The sequence below is a fragment of the Saccostrea echinata genome, unplaced genomic scaffold (genome assembly GCF_033153115.1).
Source record: "Saccostrea echinata isolate AGI-Se365-2 ecotype Australia unplaced genomic scaffold, CSIRO_AGI_Sech_v1 ptg000030l, whole genome shotgun sequence".
Classification (NCBI taxonomy): domain Eukaryota; kingdom Metazoa; phylum Mollusca; class Bivalvia; order Ostreida; family Ostreidae; genus Saccostrea; species Saccostrea echinata.
Window position 1 is genome coordinate 27,320,001 of NW_026889779.1, and position 15,172 is coordinate 27,335,172.

A 15,172-nucleotide genomic window follows, 5' to 3' on the forward strand; every position below is an offset into this window, starting at 1 on the left:
GTAGATTCTAAATTGTTAAAATCATGACCCCCGGGGGTAGGGCGGGGCCACAATAGGGAATACAAGTTTTACATTGAAATATATAGGCAAGAGCTACTGAGCCAGAAAAGCTGAAACTTATGTGGAAGCATCCTCAAGTAGTGTACACTCTAAATTGTTCAAATCATGACCCCGGGGATGGGGGGGGGGGGCACAATAGGGAATCCCAAGTTTCATATTGAAATATACAGGAAAAATCTTTAAAAATCTTCTCAAGAACCACTGGACCAGAAAAACTGAAACTTATGTGGAAGCATCCTGAGGTAGTGTAGATTCTAAATTGTTCAAATCATGGCCCCTGGGGGTAGGGCGGGGCCACAATAGGTATTACAATGGGGGAAGTCTGGTAATGAACAGCATGGCCAAAGTTACTCAGGTGAGCGATGTGGCCCATGGGCCTCTTGTTTTGTTTGTATCGACTGGCCTTAAATGCTAATACCTGTTATGATTTACAGTGTGGATCAATGACAAAAATACCTGACAGTCTCATGAACAAAGGAAAAGTTGTTTTTTTTTTGTATATTTATGAGTTTCATCAATCACATATACTGCAAATACAGTCTCATTTTTTTTTTAAATTGGACTAATTTTGCAGATAGAATTTTCCATAAAAATAATGTTGGCATGATTTGATACCTCATTAATGATAAAAACATTCATCACAGAGTTAAATACATGTACAAATATTTTTTTTCTTTTGCACAACACAAGTTACATACATGTATGTACATGTAATGTTAATTTGGAGAAAGTAACTGGAACACCATATAGGCATGCCTTATCCCCCATGTCCTTTAATAGTCTGTATAACACAGGCACTTTTCAGACGTGTGAATTTTATTCATTACTTGTATTCTTCATTTTGTAAGGACGATTTTAAAAGTATATTTAAACATGTATTCATGGGCATATATTGTAATATCTAGTATTTTCAACAGCTCCAGGAATTCTGGAATTGGCATCCAATGAAAAATGGGCAGATGAGTTCTTATCAAGTAACAAAGAACCAATGGGGCCAGATTGGACAGGCGAATTCCTTGATCAGAAGCCACAGCAGGTGCTTCCTCACCCAGCTGGGGATTTAAAGTGGGCAGAGGAGTACCTTGATCATACAGAGCACAGACCCTGGTCAGTTTATATTGCCATGCAAGTGATGCAACATATAATTTATTTACATTATATATTCTTTGCTTATCTTATTTGAATTTGGGAAAATATAAGGTAATTCCCAAAGCATTGGTGTTGGAGGTGTGTATTCATAGAGCAGGACCACACACAATAATATCAGCTCTGTAATAATATGAATGTTTATTGATCTAGGGCTGCATACTACCGATCATGTGGCAAATCTGCTTGTTGCCTATATTTTCAGGAGAAGTAATCAGATTAAAATATTGAAAGCAGGTCAAATTTGATGTAATAATGAATTCTGTTATTACCAAGGTAGATATTGAATCCAAAGATATAGACCTATTTTTTGGATGCTGTATTTGACTCATATTTTTCAGAGAAGTATCGAGGAGATAAATGTTGGACATCTAGAAAAAAATTCTTCATAACCATCTGTCAAAAAGATACATGTATCTCTGAAATTTATAAATTGATTTCAATGAAATTTTATGTAAAAAGTGTATAGTTGGGCAAGTAGAAATGGACCATAGTTTTAGGACTGTTCCAACCAAGGTCATACAAGTATAACTTGGCTAGCTAGTAAATTTGTTCCTTATAATTTAGTTTTCTTTCATTATGTGTAAAAATAAGACAATTTCACTTAAAATTCAAAATTTAAATGAGATGTCGAGCAGATTGTTATATTTTGATGTAAGTCATATTGTGAGGTATGTAATACAGGTCATACAAAATAAACTAATTTTTCTATCCACTCAAATGATATGAATTACAACCAGAAGTACGTGTAAATTATTATCTTTTTAAAGCAATATGAGCTGCATTTTTGAGAATACTATTTTGCTGTTAAAATGTGTTATCATGATACATTTGTATGTAATTTAAACCTTTTTGATCAATAAGACAGAAATATTTAGTATCCATTTGTTTCATAATAAAGGATTCTATACAATCAAATATATAGTATTACATGTATATAAGAAATCAATATTGTACAGGACGACAATAATGTAATTTTGCTTCAATCAAAGCTTATAAATAGCAACAGAAGTTTATTAACTTTCTTTTTTTCTGTCATTGAAATAGTTGATAACAATTTTGCAACAAAAATTTCTGACACCAAAGTTGCAGATCATATTGCTTTAAATAAACAGTATAATTTGTCCAAACTGGACACCAATGGTTCCATAAAATTTGGCTGGATTAGACAGAATCCGGAGTGCAGGAAAAATGCAGTAATATATTTTTGAAATTAATTTCCGTTGTTTTATTAACATGTACAATGCATATGTTGGGAAAATATAATTAAATGACAAAATCATTTGATATTTATGGAGTCTAAAATTATTCAAAGTATCGCATGACCTACTGTCAATTTTTCTTTTTCTGTCACAAAGTGTGAGACTTTCAACGTGAAATGTTAATGAGGTCAAAATCTACAGACACATGTATATCAAGTGCTGGTTTTGCAAGTTGGAAAGCGCATTCAACTTGATCATAACCACAGTTATTTACGATTTGAGAATTATTGAATGGACATTTAAATTTTTATCTAAAAATTTACGTTATGGCGCCATTTTGAAATGAGACGTCTGAGTTTCGATCCCGATTTATATTTTGATTTGTAAATCGTGTACCTATATTGTTATTGATTTTTTGTTATACTGTGTGATATGGAGTTGAAAGCAAGTTAAACATGTAAGCATTTTTAGCTCACCTGAGCTGAAAGCTCAAGTGAGCTTTTCTGATCACCCGTTGTCCGTCGTCCGTCTGTCTGTCTAGCTGTCCGTCCGTCTGTAAACTTTTCACATTTTCAACTTCTTCTCAAGAACCACTGGGCCAATTTTAACCAAACTTGGTACAAAGTATCCTTGGGTGAAGGGGAGTGTAAATTGTCAAAATAAAGGGCCATGTCCCCTTACAAGGGGAGATAATCAAGAAAAGACAAAAATATGGTGGGGTCATTAAAAAATCTTCTTCTCAAGAACCACTGGGCCAAAAAAGCCAAAACTTATGTGGAAGCATCATGGAGTAGTGTAGATTCTAAATTGTTAAAATCATGACCCCCGGGGGTAGGGCGAGGCCACAATAGGGAATCCAAGTTTTACATTGAAATACATAAGAAAAATCTTAAAAAATCTTCTTCTCAAGAACCACTGGGCCAGAAAAGCTGAAACTTATATGGAAACATCCTGGGGTAGTGTAGATTCTAAATTGTTCAAATCATGACCCCCGGGGGTAGGGCGGGGCCACAAAAAGGAATCCAAGTTTTACATTGAAGTATATAAGAAAAATCTTTAAAAATCTTCTGATGAGCCAGAAAAGCTGAAACTTATATGGAAGAATCCTCGGGTAGGGTAGAAAATAAATTGTTCAAATCATGACCCCCGGGGGTAGGGCGGGGCCACAATAGGGAATCCAAGTTTTACATTGAAATATATAAGAAAAATCTTTTAAAATCTTGTTCTCAAGAACCACTGGGCCAGAAAAGCTGAAACTTATATGGAAACATCCTGGGGTAGTGTAGAATCTAAATTGTTCAAATCATGACCCCCGGGGTAGGGCGGAGCCACAAAAGGGAATCCCAGGTTTACATTGAAATATATAAGAAAAATCTTTTAAAATCTTCTTCTCAAGAACCACTGGGCCAGAAAAGCTGAAACTTATATGGAAGTATCCTCGGGTAGTGTAGAATATAAATTGTTCAAATCATGACCCCCCGGGGATAGGGCGGGGCCACAATAGGGAATCAAAGTTTTACATTGAAATATATTGGAAAAATCTTTTAAAATCTTGTTCTCAAGAACCACTGGGCCAGAAAAGCTGAAACTTAAGTGGAAGCATCCTTGGGTAGTGTAGATTCTAAATTGTTCAAATCATGACCCCCGGGGGTAAGGCGGGGCCACAATAGGGAATTTTACATTGAAATATATAAGAAAACTCTTTAAAAATTTTCTTCTCAAGAACAACTGGGCCAGAAAAACTGAAACTTTTATGGAAGCATCCTTGAGTAGTGTAGATTCTAAATTGTTCAAATCATGATCCCTGGGGGTAAGGCGGAGCCACAATAGTTAATCCAAGTTTTACGTTGAAATATATAGGAAAAATCTTTTAAAATCTTCTTCTCAAGAACCACTGGGCCAGAAAACTGAAACTTAAGTGGAAGCATCCATTGTTCAAATCATGACCCCCGTGGGTAGGGCGGGGCCACAATAGGGAATCCAAGTTTTACATTGAAATATATAAGAAAAATCTTAAAAAATCTTCTTCTCAAGAACCACTGGGCCAGAAAAGCTGAAACTTATATGGAAACATCCTGGGGTATTGTAGATTCTAAATTGTTCAAATCATGACCCCCGGGGGTTGGGCGGGGTCACAATAGGTATTACAAGGGGGGAAATTTGGTAAAGAACAGCATGGCCAAAGTTACTCAGGCGAGCGATGTGGCCCATGGGCCTCTTGTTTAAAACTTTATATTTCTTCAAGTGCAAAAGGTGTTAATTGCACTGAAGTGACTTAGATAATTCTGCTTGGCCGGATTAGAGGAAATAAATTATCGTTAATTTTGAGTAGTTGGGACCAATTTGAGCGTTCGGAATACAGAATAGACAGTATTCCGGACTACATGGAATTTTTTATAATACATTTGTTAAAGAAGTGCATGGGATTAAAATTTATAGCTGAAATGGACAAAATTCCGGAATACTCAGAGTCTGGATTAGACAAATTTTACTGTATTACTTTCTATTTCACAGGACAGAAGAATATGAGAAAGAGGTTTTAGATGATACTAAATGGATTGATGAATATTCTACTCAAGATGATGATCTGGCAAAAACTGCCAAAGATCTCCTGAATAATGTAACAGATCCTAAACTGGCCAACTCTGAGGTAAGTTTACATTAATAATAACTCATGTACTTAAAACTAGATGTCCCTCTATTACATTCTCTTTCTCCCATCAGATGCTTTCCTTGTCACATATTTCTTTGCTATTGCCTGAAATAAGTCATATATCCAGTACAAGTATAATGGTTCATCACACACTTTGATCCATTATTTGAAACTACAGTTACATAGTTATACAAATAAAGCAATGACTTGATTTGCACAGAGGAAGTGTTTGATTCTTTTTTAAAAAATGTAATGAAACATGTGCATGTAAATTAAAAGATTGCAAGTATTGGAAAGTTTATGGTTCTAAAATGTTTGGTTTATATGTTTGCACTAAATAAAAACATTATTTACACTTTATGATATTATTATACATTATATTATATTATACATGAATTACAGATTACTGTGTCTACAATACATAGGGCTTATGGTGGGTGTGGCGGGTTGACAGGGGATGCTTACTCCTCCTATGCCACTGATCCCACCTCTGGAATTTCCAGGGGTCCGTATTTTATTGTTTGTAGGTTTTTTGAGATCAATCACTGTTCATTATCTTCACCTATTTCACATGTACACAAAAGTAGGTAACATGTACAGGTAACAGTCAGACTTCTCAAACACAGTAATTGAACTGAAGCTTTATTTTGTCAGTTCCTGAAGTTTGTGAAGAAAATTGGGGATGGGGAGATTGTAATCAGGGATAATGAAGTGATAGAGAAAAGTCCTGAGGATAGAGCTGAGGACTGGGTTCAGGAATTCTCCACTAACCCCCAGGTACCACATCCCTCAATTCTCCTGTAGTTAGAAGTGTAGCACTGTGTAGTGGTTTAGCATAGCACTGTGTATGGAATAGCATAGCACCTGTTGTTAATCTGCTAGGTAGCAGGTTACAGGAGATTATCATCCTGTTTAGTAGTATTAGAGACAATACATATAGATGTTGGTTCAGTAATAAACATCCTCTAACTTTTTGGTACAATTTATCTACAAAGAAAACAAACAATTAAGCTATACATCGGAAATGAATTATAGCTAACTAACAGCAAATTTAACATTTAACATGGAGATTGGAAGAACAGACATTTGTTCAAAATTTCAATTGAGTTTTACTGTAAGAGATGTTCCTTGTATTGAATTTTATCTACCATGTACTTTGTATTTGATTTTTCTTTGGTATAAAATCAATGTCATGAGCAAGAAGTGTGATTTCTTCAGAGTTTGTATTTTGCAAACAAGTGTCTACACCATTGAACATTCAGTGGAATTTAAGGGTTATATTCCAGCACATCTCAAGTTTGTTCTGTTGTTGTGGTTCTTAAATTCATTCTGCACATTTTAACAAATTCTGACATGCTTGCTTTTTATTTGCTAACCTGTGATACATGAAAATACATGTATAATTATAAATGGTGACCAAATTTGACTGAATTTTTTTAAAAATATAATGACAAAAGAATTTATACATAGGATATCTGGGCAAAAGAAATTGGTTGTCATATTGATACAAGTTATTAATGGCTATATATATTATTTCACAATTGACAGTTGGAGCCTGGGCAATCATTGGTTGATCAGTGGGAGGAGGAGTTCGCTGAGATGACAGGAAACAGGGGAACATCTGATGAGGATTTCTGGGAAAAATTACAAAAACACTGGGAGGAAGTTGACAAGTGAGTTATGAACTGATAAAATCACTGATCATTGCATGATGCTTCAGTATGCACAAATACTTTCTGTGGCATTTAAGTTTTCAATTGAAATTTAAAAGATACTGTACAGAGGTTGATGCTTATATAAGTATTTTTTTTCTTAGAACCACAGATGATGGGCATCCTTGGTTGACAGAATTTGAGGAATCAGATCCTTATAAGGTACTGAAATTTCTATCAGAATATGTGTTCAAAGATTTCATCAAAACAACAGATTAATACTTCCACAGGGTTACAATGAAAATGTCAATAAATGAATATGCAGTGGTTCAAAATTTCATTCATATTCATAAGTCTTAGAAAAATTCACACAGACTAAAAGACCACCTCACTATGTGAAGTGGTAGAATTCAGAAAATACTGTATAACTATGTTCACACTCATCTGATATTAATTACTGGTAATAATCAGTTATAGCAAATGATAGAGAGATAAAGACTTTACAAATTCTTTAAATACTTGTACTTATTTTAAAGTCAGCTGGACAAAAAATTAAGTAAAAAATACTCTGGGGAAAAAAACAAGATACATGTATATTGCATGCAATATGTCATCAGAGCCACATTAACATTTTGTTATAGCATCTGACTGCACACTTCACAAGCTATAACTACATGTACATGTAGGTGATAATGTTAGATTTATTTGATGTGATATACACTGTAGGTTATTTTTTGCTTTCTGTTGGGATAATCAAGTTTAAATATTTTATTTACTGGCTTATAGGATCAAAAATAGACAGAAAACTAATTGTGTTTGTTGAACCAACTTTTTCCCCTTATGGTGATACAGTATTAATGCATGCATCTTGAAATACCTACATGTATATTACATTACACCTACAGTATCTGTTAAATACAGGGACCACAAAGATGCACATGGCTGTGCATATTGTGATTTTTTCTTAATTCTAAAGCGACAGACTAGTAAAATCTGTGAAATATCTAATTCAAGGCCACTAGTCCCTATGGACTACTGATATATTGCAGTTGTATATTTTTCTATAAATTAAACATGTTAATAAAACATGTACATGTAAATGTATGAGTAAAGAATAGATTCTATGATGATTTTTCATTCGTTACCAAGGTTTACGAGTTTGAGGATGAAAACCCACTTATTGATCATCCTGACCCTTTCCAAGCTGGTCTTGAGAAGTTAAAAGAAGGGGACATTCCCAATGCTGTCTTACTGTTTGAAGCAGCTGTGCAGAAAGACAACCAGAATACTTTGGTAATTAGTGATAATTTATGTCATAAGACATAACTCATGAAATTATGCACATAATAAAAATATTTAATCCTGTTGGACAGGAATTACTGAGAGTTTGTTTGTTTAAGGCTTGGCAGTATTTAGGAACAACACAGGCAGAGAATGAGCAGGAACCAGCTGCAATTGCTGCACTTAAAAAGTAATACATATATCTTTACCCTTTACAGACCCTACTGAATCTTACGTAAAACATATAAATATTAGTAGAATAATGCATTAAACTTCAAAAAATATTTCTTTAATAGATAAATTATTTACAAAATTCAATACAATACAAAATACCAGCTACATAAGTTTTATATCTTCCATACCATCTTTCCTGTGTGCATGAAGCACTTGTACTTCACAAGTTTGGCAAAAATAAAAAAAAAAATTTAAAGAAAATCAAAAAATATATCATGTTGAATGAGTAATCTATTTCCTTTTAACAAAAGCAATGTTGGCTTATAAAAAGGAACAATAAAAGAAAATCTTCATATTTCAATTACTAAATATGAAAAAAGTTTCTGTAAAGGAAACTAGGTGATGGAAGATGTTCTTAGTTATAAGAATTGGTGGCAAAAACAAATGGGTGGGGTTATTTGCAGGATACCAGGATAATGCATTGTTTATGCTGAATGTATTAATGAACAGTACAATTATGTATTTATGCCAAAGGCAATTACCTATTAAATGTTAAATTATCTGACACGTAAAAGTTTAGAATACATGTACATAAATATCTAAAACAGGTGCTTGGAACTAGATAGTAACAATTTGACTGCTCTTATGGCTCTGGCCACCAGCTTTACCAACGAATCCCTAGCTGCACATGCCTGTCACTCCCTGAAAACCTGGCTCAAGAAAAATCCTGCCTACTCCCATTTAGTCCCAGGAGAAGTGGAAACAGCCCCCAAAATTACCTCATATATTTCAAGGTATGGGACTCTTGGTTGCTGTCAATTTGGCAAGTTGTGAAAAAAAAAAGATTTATTCTCTAGGTTTTGGGGGACATGAATGAAGATAACAATATTTGAGATAAAGTGTAAACACACTGTACTTGTGTATATTTTTTTTCAGTTTTCTTTTTAGCTCACCTGAGCTGAAAGCTCAAGTGAGCTTTTCTGATCACCCGTTGTCCGTCGTCCGTCCGTCTGTCTGTCCGTCTGTCCGTCCGTCTGTAAACTTTTCACATTTTCGACTTCTTCTCAAGAACCACTGAGCCAATTTTAACCAAACTTGGTACTAAGCATCCTTGAGTGAAGGGGAGTTTAAATTGTTAAAATGAAGGGCCAGGTCCCCTTCAAAGGGGAGATAATCAAGAAAATACAAAAATTGGGTGGGGTCATTAAAAAATCTTCTCAAGAACCACTGGGCCAGAAAAGCTGAAACTTACGTGGAAGCATCCTGGGGTAGTGCAGATTCTAAATTGTTCAAATCATGACCCCTGGGGGTTGGGGGGGCCACAATATGGAATCCAAGTTTTACATTGAAATATGTAGTAAAAATCCTTAAAAATCTTCTTCCCAAGAAGCATTGGGCCAGAAAGGCCGAAACTTATTTGGAAGCATCCTTGGGTAGTGTAGATTTTAAATTGTTCAAATCATGACCCCCGGGAGTAGGGCGGGGCCACAATAGGGAATCCAAGTTTTACATTGAAATGTGTAGTAAAAATCTTTAAAAATCTTCTTCTCAAGAACCACTGGGCCAGAAAAGCTGAAACTAATGTGGAAGCATTCTGGGGTAGATTTTAAATTGTTCAAATCATTACCCCGGGGGGTAGGGCGGGGCCACAATAGGGAATCAAAGTTTTACATTGAAATATGCAGAAAAAATCTTTAAAAATCTTCTTCTCAAGAACCATTGGGCCAGAAAGGCTGAAACTTATGTGAAAGCATCCTGGGGTACCTAGTGTAGATTCTAATTATTCAAATCATGATCCCTGGGGGTAGGGCGGGGCCACAATAAGCACTACAAGGGGGGGGGGGGAGAAATCCCATGAAAAACAGCAAGGCCAAAGTTACTCAGGTGAGCGCTGTGGCCCTTGGGCCTCTTTTTACTGATGTTTTAGGAAAATTGTACAGGTTCAGTGCATGCATCCCTTGTTGTCAGACTGCCAATCATTGTGAAATAAAATATTCAAAGTTGATAAAGTGAGTTTCATTAAAAATGCATGTACATGTATGTGAAATTTGAAATAAAATCATCAATATTTTTAGGCCAACCAAGTCACTCAAGTGATCTATTGCTATACAATTTTGTCCATTGTTGTGTGAAAAAGCATAAACTTTTGACCATTTTTAAATTCTTCTCCAGAACCATTGAACTAATTTTAACCAATTTTAGTACATGAATATAGCATTTATGGGTCAAGAGGATCAAAAATTGTGTATTTCATGATTCCTCCTTCCAGGGGCTTGAGTTTTGGGGCCAAAACCATCTAAAATAATCCAATCTGCAAAAATCTTCTTCACTCCTGGACATCAAGCAGAGAAAATGTTGACATGATTATAACAAGCAGAGAACTCTCTACCAAAATTACGAAATTCATAGCCCCTGGATCAGGGGTTCTGGTGTTAGGGCAGGGTTCTATTGATCATATAGTAAAATGCTTAAATTCTTTAGAATATTTCTTCTCTCCCTCTGTATATCTAGCAGACAAACTAAGTGAATAGTTATTATAATGAGCAAGGGTGCCTCTCCTAAACTTGTCAGATTCATGGCCCTTAGGTCAAGGGTTCTGGTGTTAGGGCCGGGCTCTATTGATTGTATAGTGAAAATGCATGATTTTATAAAAAAAAAAAACTTTCCCCCTGTACATGTATATAACACGTGTTAATGTATAATAAGGAAACTGATTGATTTTCGAAGTTGTTGGAGATCATCACCATTATGAAACTAACTATTTTATTGATCTTTGATCACCCTATTTCTCATGTTTTGAGCAACATATCTTCCTCTATCAGTTTATTTAGGTTTTTTATATAATTATTAAATATTTGCTCTATGGATACTTTACATGGTTTTACTGTACTCTGGTGGCAGTTAAGGCCCTTTGGCCTCTTGTTTAATGGAAAAATATATCATATCATAAAGCAAGTTTTACTGATTTTTGAAATGCATATGACTTGATGTTTCTTTACACTTTACATGTATGTTGTAATACTTGCTTATGAAAATTTTCAGTACTGAGCACAGTGAAGTTAAAGATTTGTTTATTGAGGCAGCTCGTCTAATGAAAAACGGGGAAATTGATGCAGATGTACAGGTACTGTATCCCAGTGTTTGTTTAAAATGAAGATCAAAATAAGTTGTTTTTTTTTCCTGTAAATGTATTGAAATATTGGATAAAACGTCAGTTCTTTCATTTTAGAGTGGCCTGGGAGTATTGTTTAACCTTAGTGGGGAGTATGACAAAGCAGTGGACTGTTTCTCTGCAGCCCTGCAGGTCAAACCTCAGGTACATAAACTTCTTGCATCTTTATGATAAAGAGACACAGTTGGAAATTTCTCTTAATTTCTTCTGTCTTTATATGTATTTTCATGTTAAAGTGTACATGTAATTAATCACAACTTTTCATAAGTCAAAAATTGAATGTTAGACAAATACATGTACATTTATACATGTATGTACACTTGCACATCATTTGTGTAGTGAGACAATGCTGTGAATGATGAATATTTAAAGATTAAACCCTTGGGAAAAAATAATTTTAGGATGCCTTGCTTTGGAACAAGCTTGGTGCTACCCTGGCTAATGGTAACCGCAGTGAAGAGGCAGTAGAAGCCTACCACCATGCCTTACAGATCTCCCCAGGATATATCCGTTCACGCTATAACCTAGGCATTGCCTGTATTAACCTGGGGGTCCATAAGTAAGTAGATACTAGTACCTTATAATGTAAACCTATATAAAGTCAGTAGTGTTGATTTATCTTATAGATAGACATCAAACAAGATGAATATGTAAATGTATTTAACTTTCAGATTTTCTATTTTTAGGGCCCTGCAAGGATTTGCGGGTGCCCTATAGTAATCACTCTGTCTGTCTGTCCGTCTGTCATTCTTCCATCCACAAATTCAGGTTGACCAATTAAGTTCAAATTTGGTATGTTGGTTGAATAGGCAGTAAGACATATTTTGATGCTAAGTTTGGTTCTTTATGTCATCTGGTTTGGAGCTGGGGTGGTAGGAGAGATTCCTTAACTTTATATAAGAGTGAATGTGCAAAGAGAGATAACTGCTGAAAATGTTCCTATTGTAAACTATGAAAGCCTGCAATGAATCGCTTGGGATTAATTAACTTTCCTCTTGAAGAAAATCCAAAGCATTTATCTTTATCTGTCACATTGAGATTAATTAACACCTCTGTCTGCAAATGAAGTTTGTTTTGAAGTTAAGGTCAATTCTGAATGATGTTTACATTCTCTGAAATGTAAATTAAATAATGTTCATACTTTATTTTGGTAAAATACACAATGAATTATGATTTTATTGAATTCTAAAAACAAGATATAGATAAAGATATCTTTTTTTATTAATATTTTATTTTTTTCTTTTTCTTTCTTTTTTTTTCCCTGCCTTATGTAAATTCAAGAATACTATTTATTTTAAGGGTCCTCCACACACCCCCAACTTATGTTCTCATATTACTGAGCATTACTTTTAACAAGCATATCAACCTTTAAAAACTGGCCAAGAATTGAAATATAATTTACACTGATTGTTTTAAAATTTAATTTCATAAGTTTTAAGATTTTTTCCCCACCGAGTTTTTATAAGTAGCACAACAAATTTTGTGTTCTCCTGGAATATATTATTAAGCCTAGAAAACAACCACAAAAACTTAATTTTATCACTGAGGATATTTTATTAAAAAATTAATCAAAGTTATAAAAAATAAATATAACTCATTTACGCTAAAATTCATTGAGAAAAAATTATTGAAGATTCCTGATGTATAGAAGAAACATTAATGAATTAAATTACAACAAAAAATTGAATCAAAATCAAATTTATTGAATAGGAAAAATTATTTTCAAAATCTTTGGTATCAAAGTTCCGTTTTGAGAGTTATCTTTCCTGTTACCCAGGACTCAAAAACTTTGGTAAGTCTCCGCATACGTCATCATACATGTACTCAGTAACTCGTTATTCACAACTGAACAGGACAGATATAAATGAGCAAAACTAGAAATGCACACTTTATCAATATTTATAAACACACAATGAGATAGGTATTATTGAAAGGCACAAATCAGTGTACAATAATATCAACTTTTCACAAGAGTCTTGTTGACGATATCGCAATGGATTTATTAGCCTGAAAATATAAAAAATTTAAACGTTTTCGAGTAGATATACCTGTTATTTACGAATCATTATGCAACAAAATCTCAAATGTCTGCCGTTTTTTATTGAAAAAGATCAACACTTTTTCTTCTTTCGGTCACGGCGTGATTTTGCCATGTGTTCATTGTTTATGATCAGGGTGTTGCTCTCGGTTGACTGCATACTCTTCCTTTGACAAAACCTTAAAATCTAAAGCGTTTTTAAGACTCTCTTACAGGCGGTGCCAGTCAAATCGTCAGTGCACAAACTATATAAAACCGGAAGTAAAAGTATTTTTTCTCGATATACGTCACAAGTCACGGGGTGTGGAGGACCCTTAACAGGTTTTCAGATAATAACCTCATTCTATCATCGCTTAAAAAGTTCTTATTGTAAACTTAGAAGAAAGGGATAAGAAAGGAGTACAATTCATCCCCTGGGATTAATTATCTTAACTGATTGCAGAAAATTTTCGAGGGTTATCTGTCTGTCACTTGAAGATTTATTATCACCTTTGTCTGAAACTGATGTTTGTTTTGAAGTTATAAGGTCAAGCCTGGGTGATATTTGCATTCACTGAAGGCTGGCATTTTAGAAAACACATGCTTCATTCTTCTTTAAATATACATTTAATTGAGTTATAATTATAGATATGATGTTTTTACTGCCTTATGTAAATACAAGGATACTATTTACAGGTTGTTGGATATTTAGGAATTATCTTGAAATTTTATAATTACAGCTGCTGGTGCTTTTTCTTCTTCATATATTTTAAAATTTTTGTAATCAAGTATTCTCATTCCCTAATCTGCACCCTTATATTTCTACCCCTTGGTGGGGCCCTTGCTGACTGGTCAGATTTCTAGTTTGGTTTTTGTTTTAAACAAGATGTGTATTTTTCCTGTTTACAGTGAGGCAGTGGAGCATTTTTTAACAGCGTTAAACATGCAGAAGAAAAGTCAACATGGAATGAAGGACCCACAAGTAGTCATGTCAAAGAACATCTGGAGTACACTAAGAATGGCAGTCTCTCTGTTAGGGAGGCCAGACCTATATGATGCCTGTGATAATCAAGATTTAGACAGACTTAACTCTGAGTTTGGCATGAACTCCTGATATAAAGTGCCCTCAAGGAGGAAGGAACACATTCTAGAATCAGGAGGACATAATCCCCCAGTGTCTGTTAATCATTCCCTCACTGGCTCCAAGTCTAGCCCCCCTTTACCATCACCATGTGATTTTGATGATGCTCTGCCTGGATGTTTGAGAATGATGTTGTTCAATTAGTGATTTACTTTAAATTTTACCTGATATTAACCAAATCGTGGTAATTTGTGTGTTTAAAGGAAAGGAATTAGATGCTCAAAGAGTATTTTATAAAAAGAAATTTTGAAAATTTCATTTTTTATTATCAGGTATGAAGAAAGAGTATATTTAATATATATTCTGTGATATTATTTTTCATAAAAAAAATCACGATTAAAATTATGCAAATTTTATGTGTCTTTTTCCACTCATCACCATCAGGAGATAGAGACCTGCGTAAACTGTGTCTAATCCTATATGTAGGTATGTCCTCAGAATGACAGGGGTCTTTAATAAAAAATTTAAATCATGTATCATCAGTTGCTAATAAACTTTAACTTTTTTTCTCAGTCCAATTTCATTACAGCCTAAGACAAAGCCTAAAGAAGTGTTTTAACTTGTTTTAAACTTTACTCAGAGTATACCTATTATTTTCCTCAAATCATGACAGTGTATATTTTTTTTCGGTATGACACAAAAAAGAACTGATTTTAAAGAATATATTTTAAAAA

At 34.2% G+C, this 15,172-nt stretch overlaps 1 protein-coding gene across 2 annotated transcripts in view; it reads left to right on the forward strand.

Annotated features, from left to right (window-relative positions):
• LOC133197616 (peroxisomal targeting signal 1 receptor-like) overlaps positions 1 to 14,699 on the forward strand; it is a 20,359-nt gene extending 5,660 nt beyond the window's left edge. Inside the window, exons 6-17 of one of the 2 annotated variants that reach the window (XM_061333723.1) lie at positions 978 to 1,167; positions 4,923 to 5,058; positions 5,716 to 5,838; positions 6,610 to 6,734; positions 6,878 to 6,935; positions 7,863 to 8,006; positions 8,114 to 8,184; positions 8,777 to 8,962; positions 11,211 to 11,292; positions 11,398 to 11,484; positions 11,742 to 11,899; positions 14,267 to 14,699. In XM_061333723.1, coding sequence (XP_061189707.1) covers positions 978 to 1,167; positions 4,923 to 5,058; positions 5,716 to 5,838; positions 6,610 to 6,734; positions 6,878 to 6,935; positions 7,863 to 8,006; positions 8,114 to 8,184; positions 8,777 to 8,962; positions 11,211 to 11,292; positions 11,398 to 11,484; positions 11,742 to 11,899; positions 14,267 to 14,471 — 1,565 coding nt within the window. In that variant the 3' untranslated portion in view covers positions 14,472 to 14,699. The remainder of the gene's footprint in view (positions 1 to 977; positions 1,168 to 4,922; positions 5,059 to 5,715; positions 5,839 to 6,609; positions 6,735 to 6,877; positions 6,936 to 7,862; positions 8,007 to 8,113; positions 8,185 to 8,776; positions 8,963 to 11,210; positions 11,293 to 11,397; positions 11,485 to 11,741; positions 11,900 to 14,266) is intronic. The other variant, XM_061333724.1, reaches the window with a different exon arrangement.
• Positions 14,700 to 15,172: the final 473 nt, after the last annotated feature.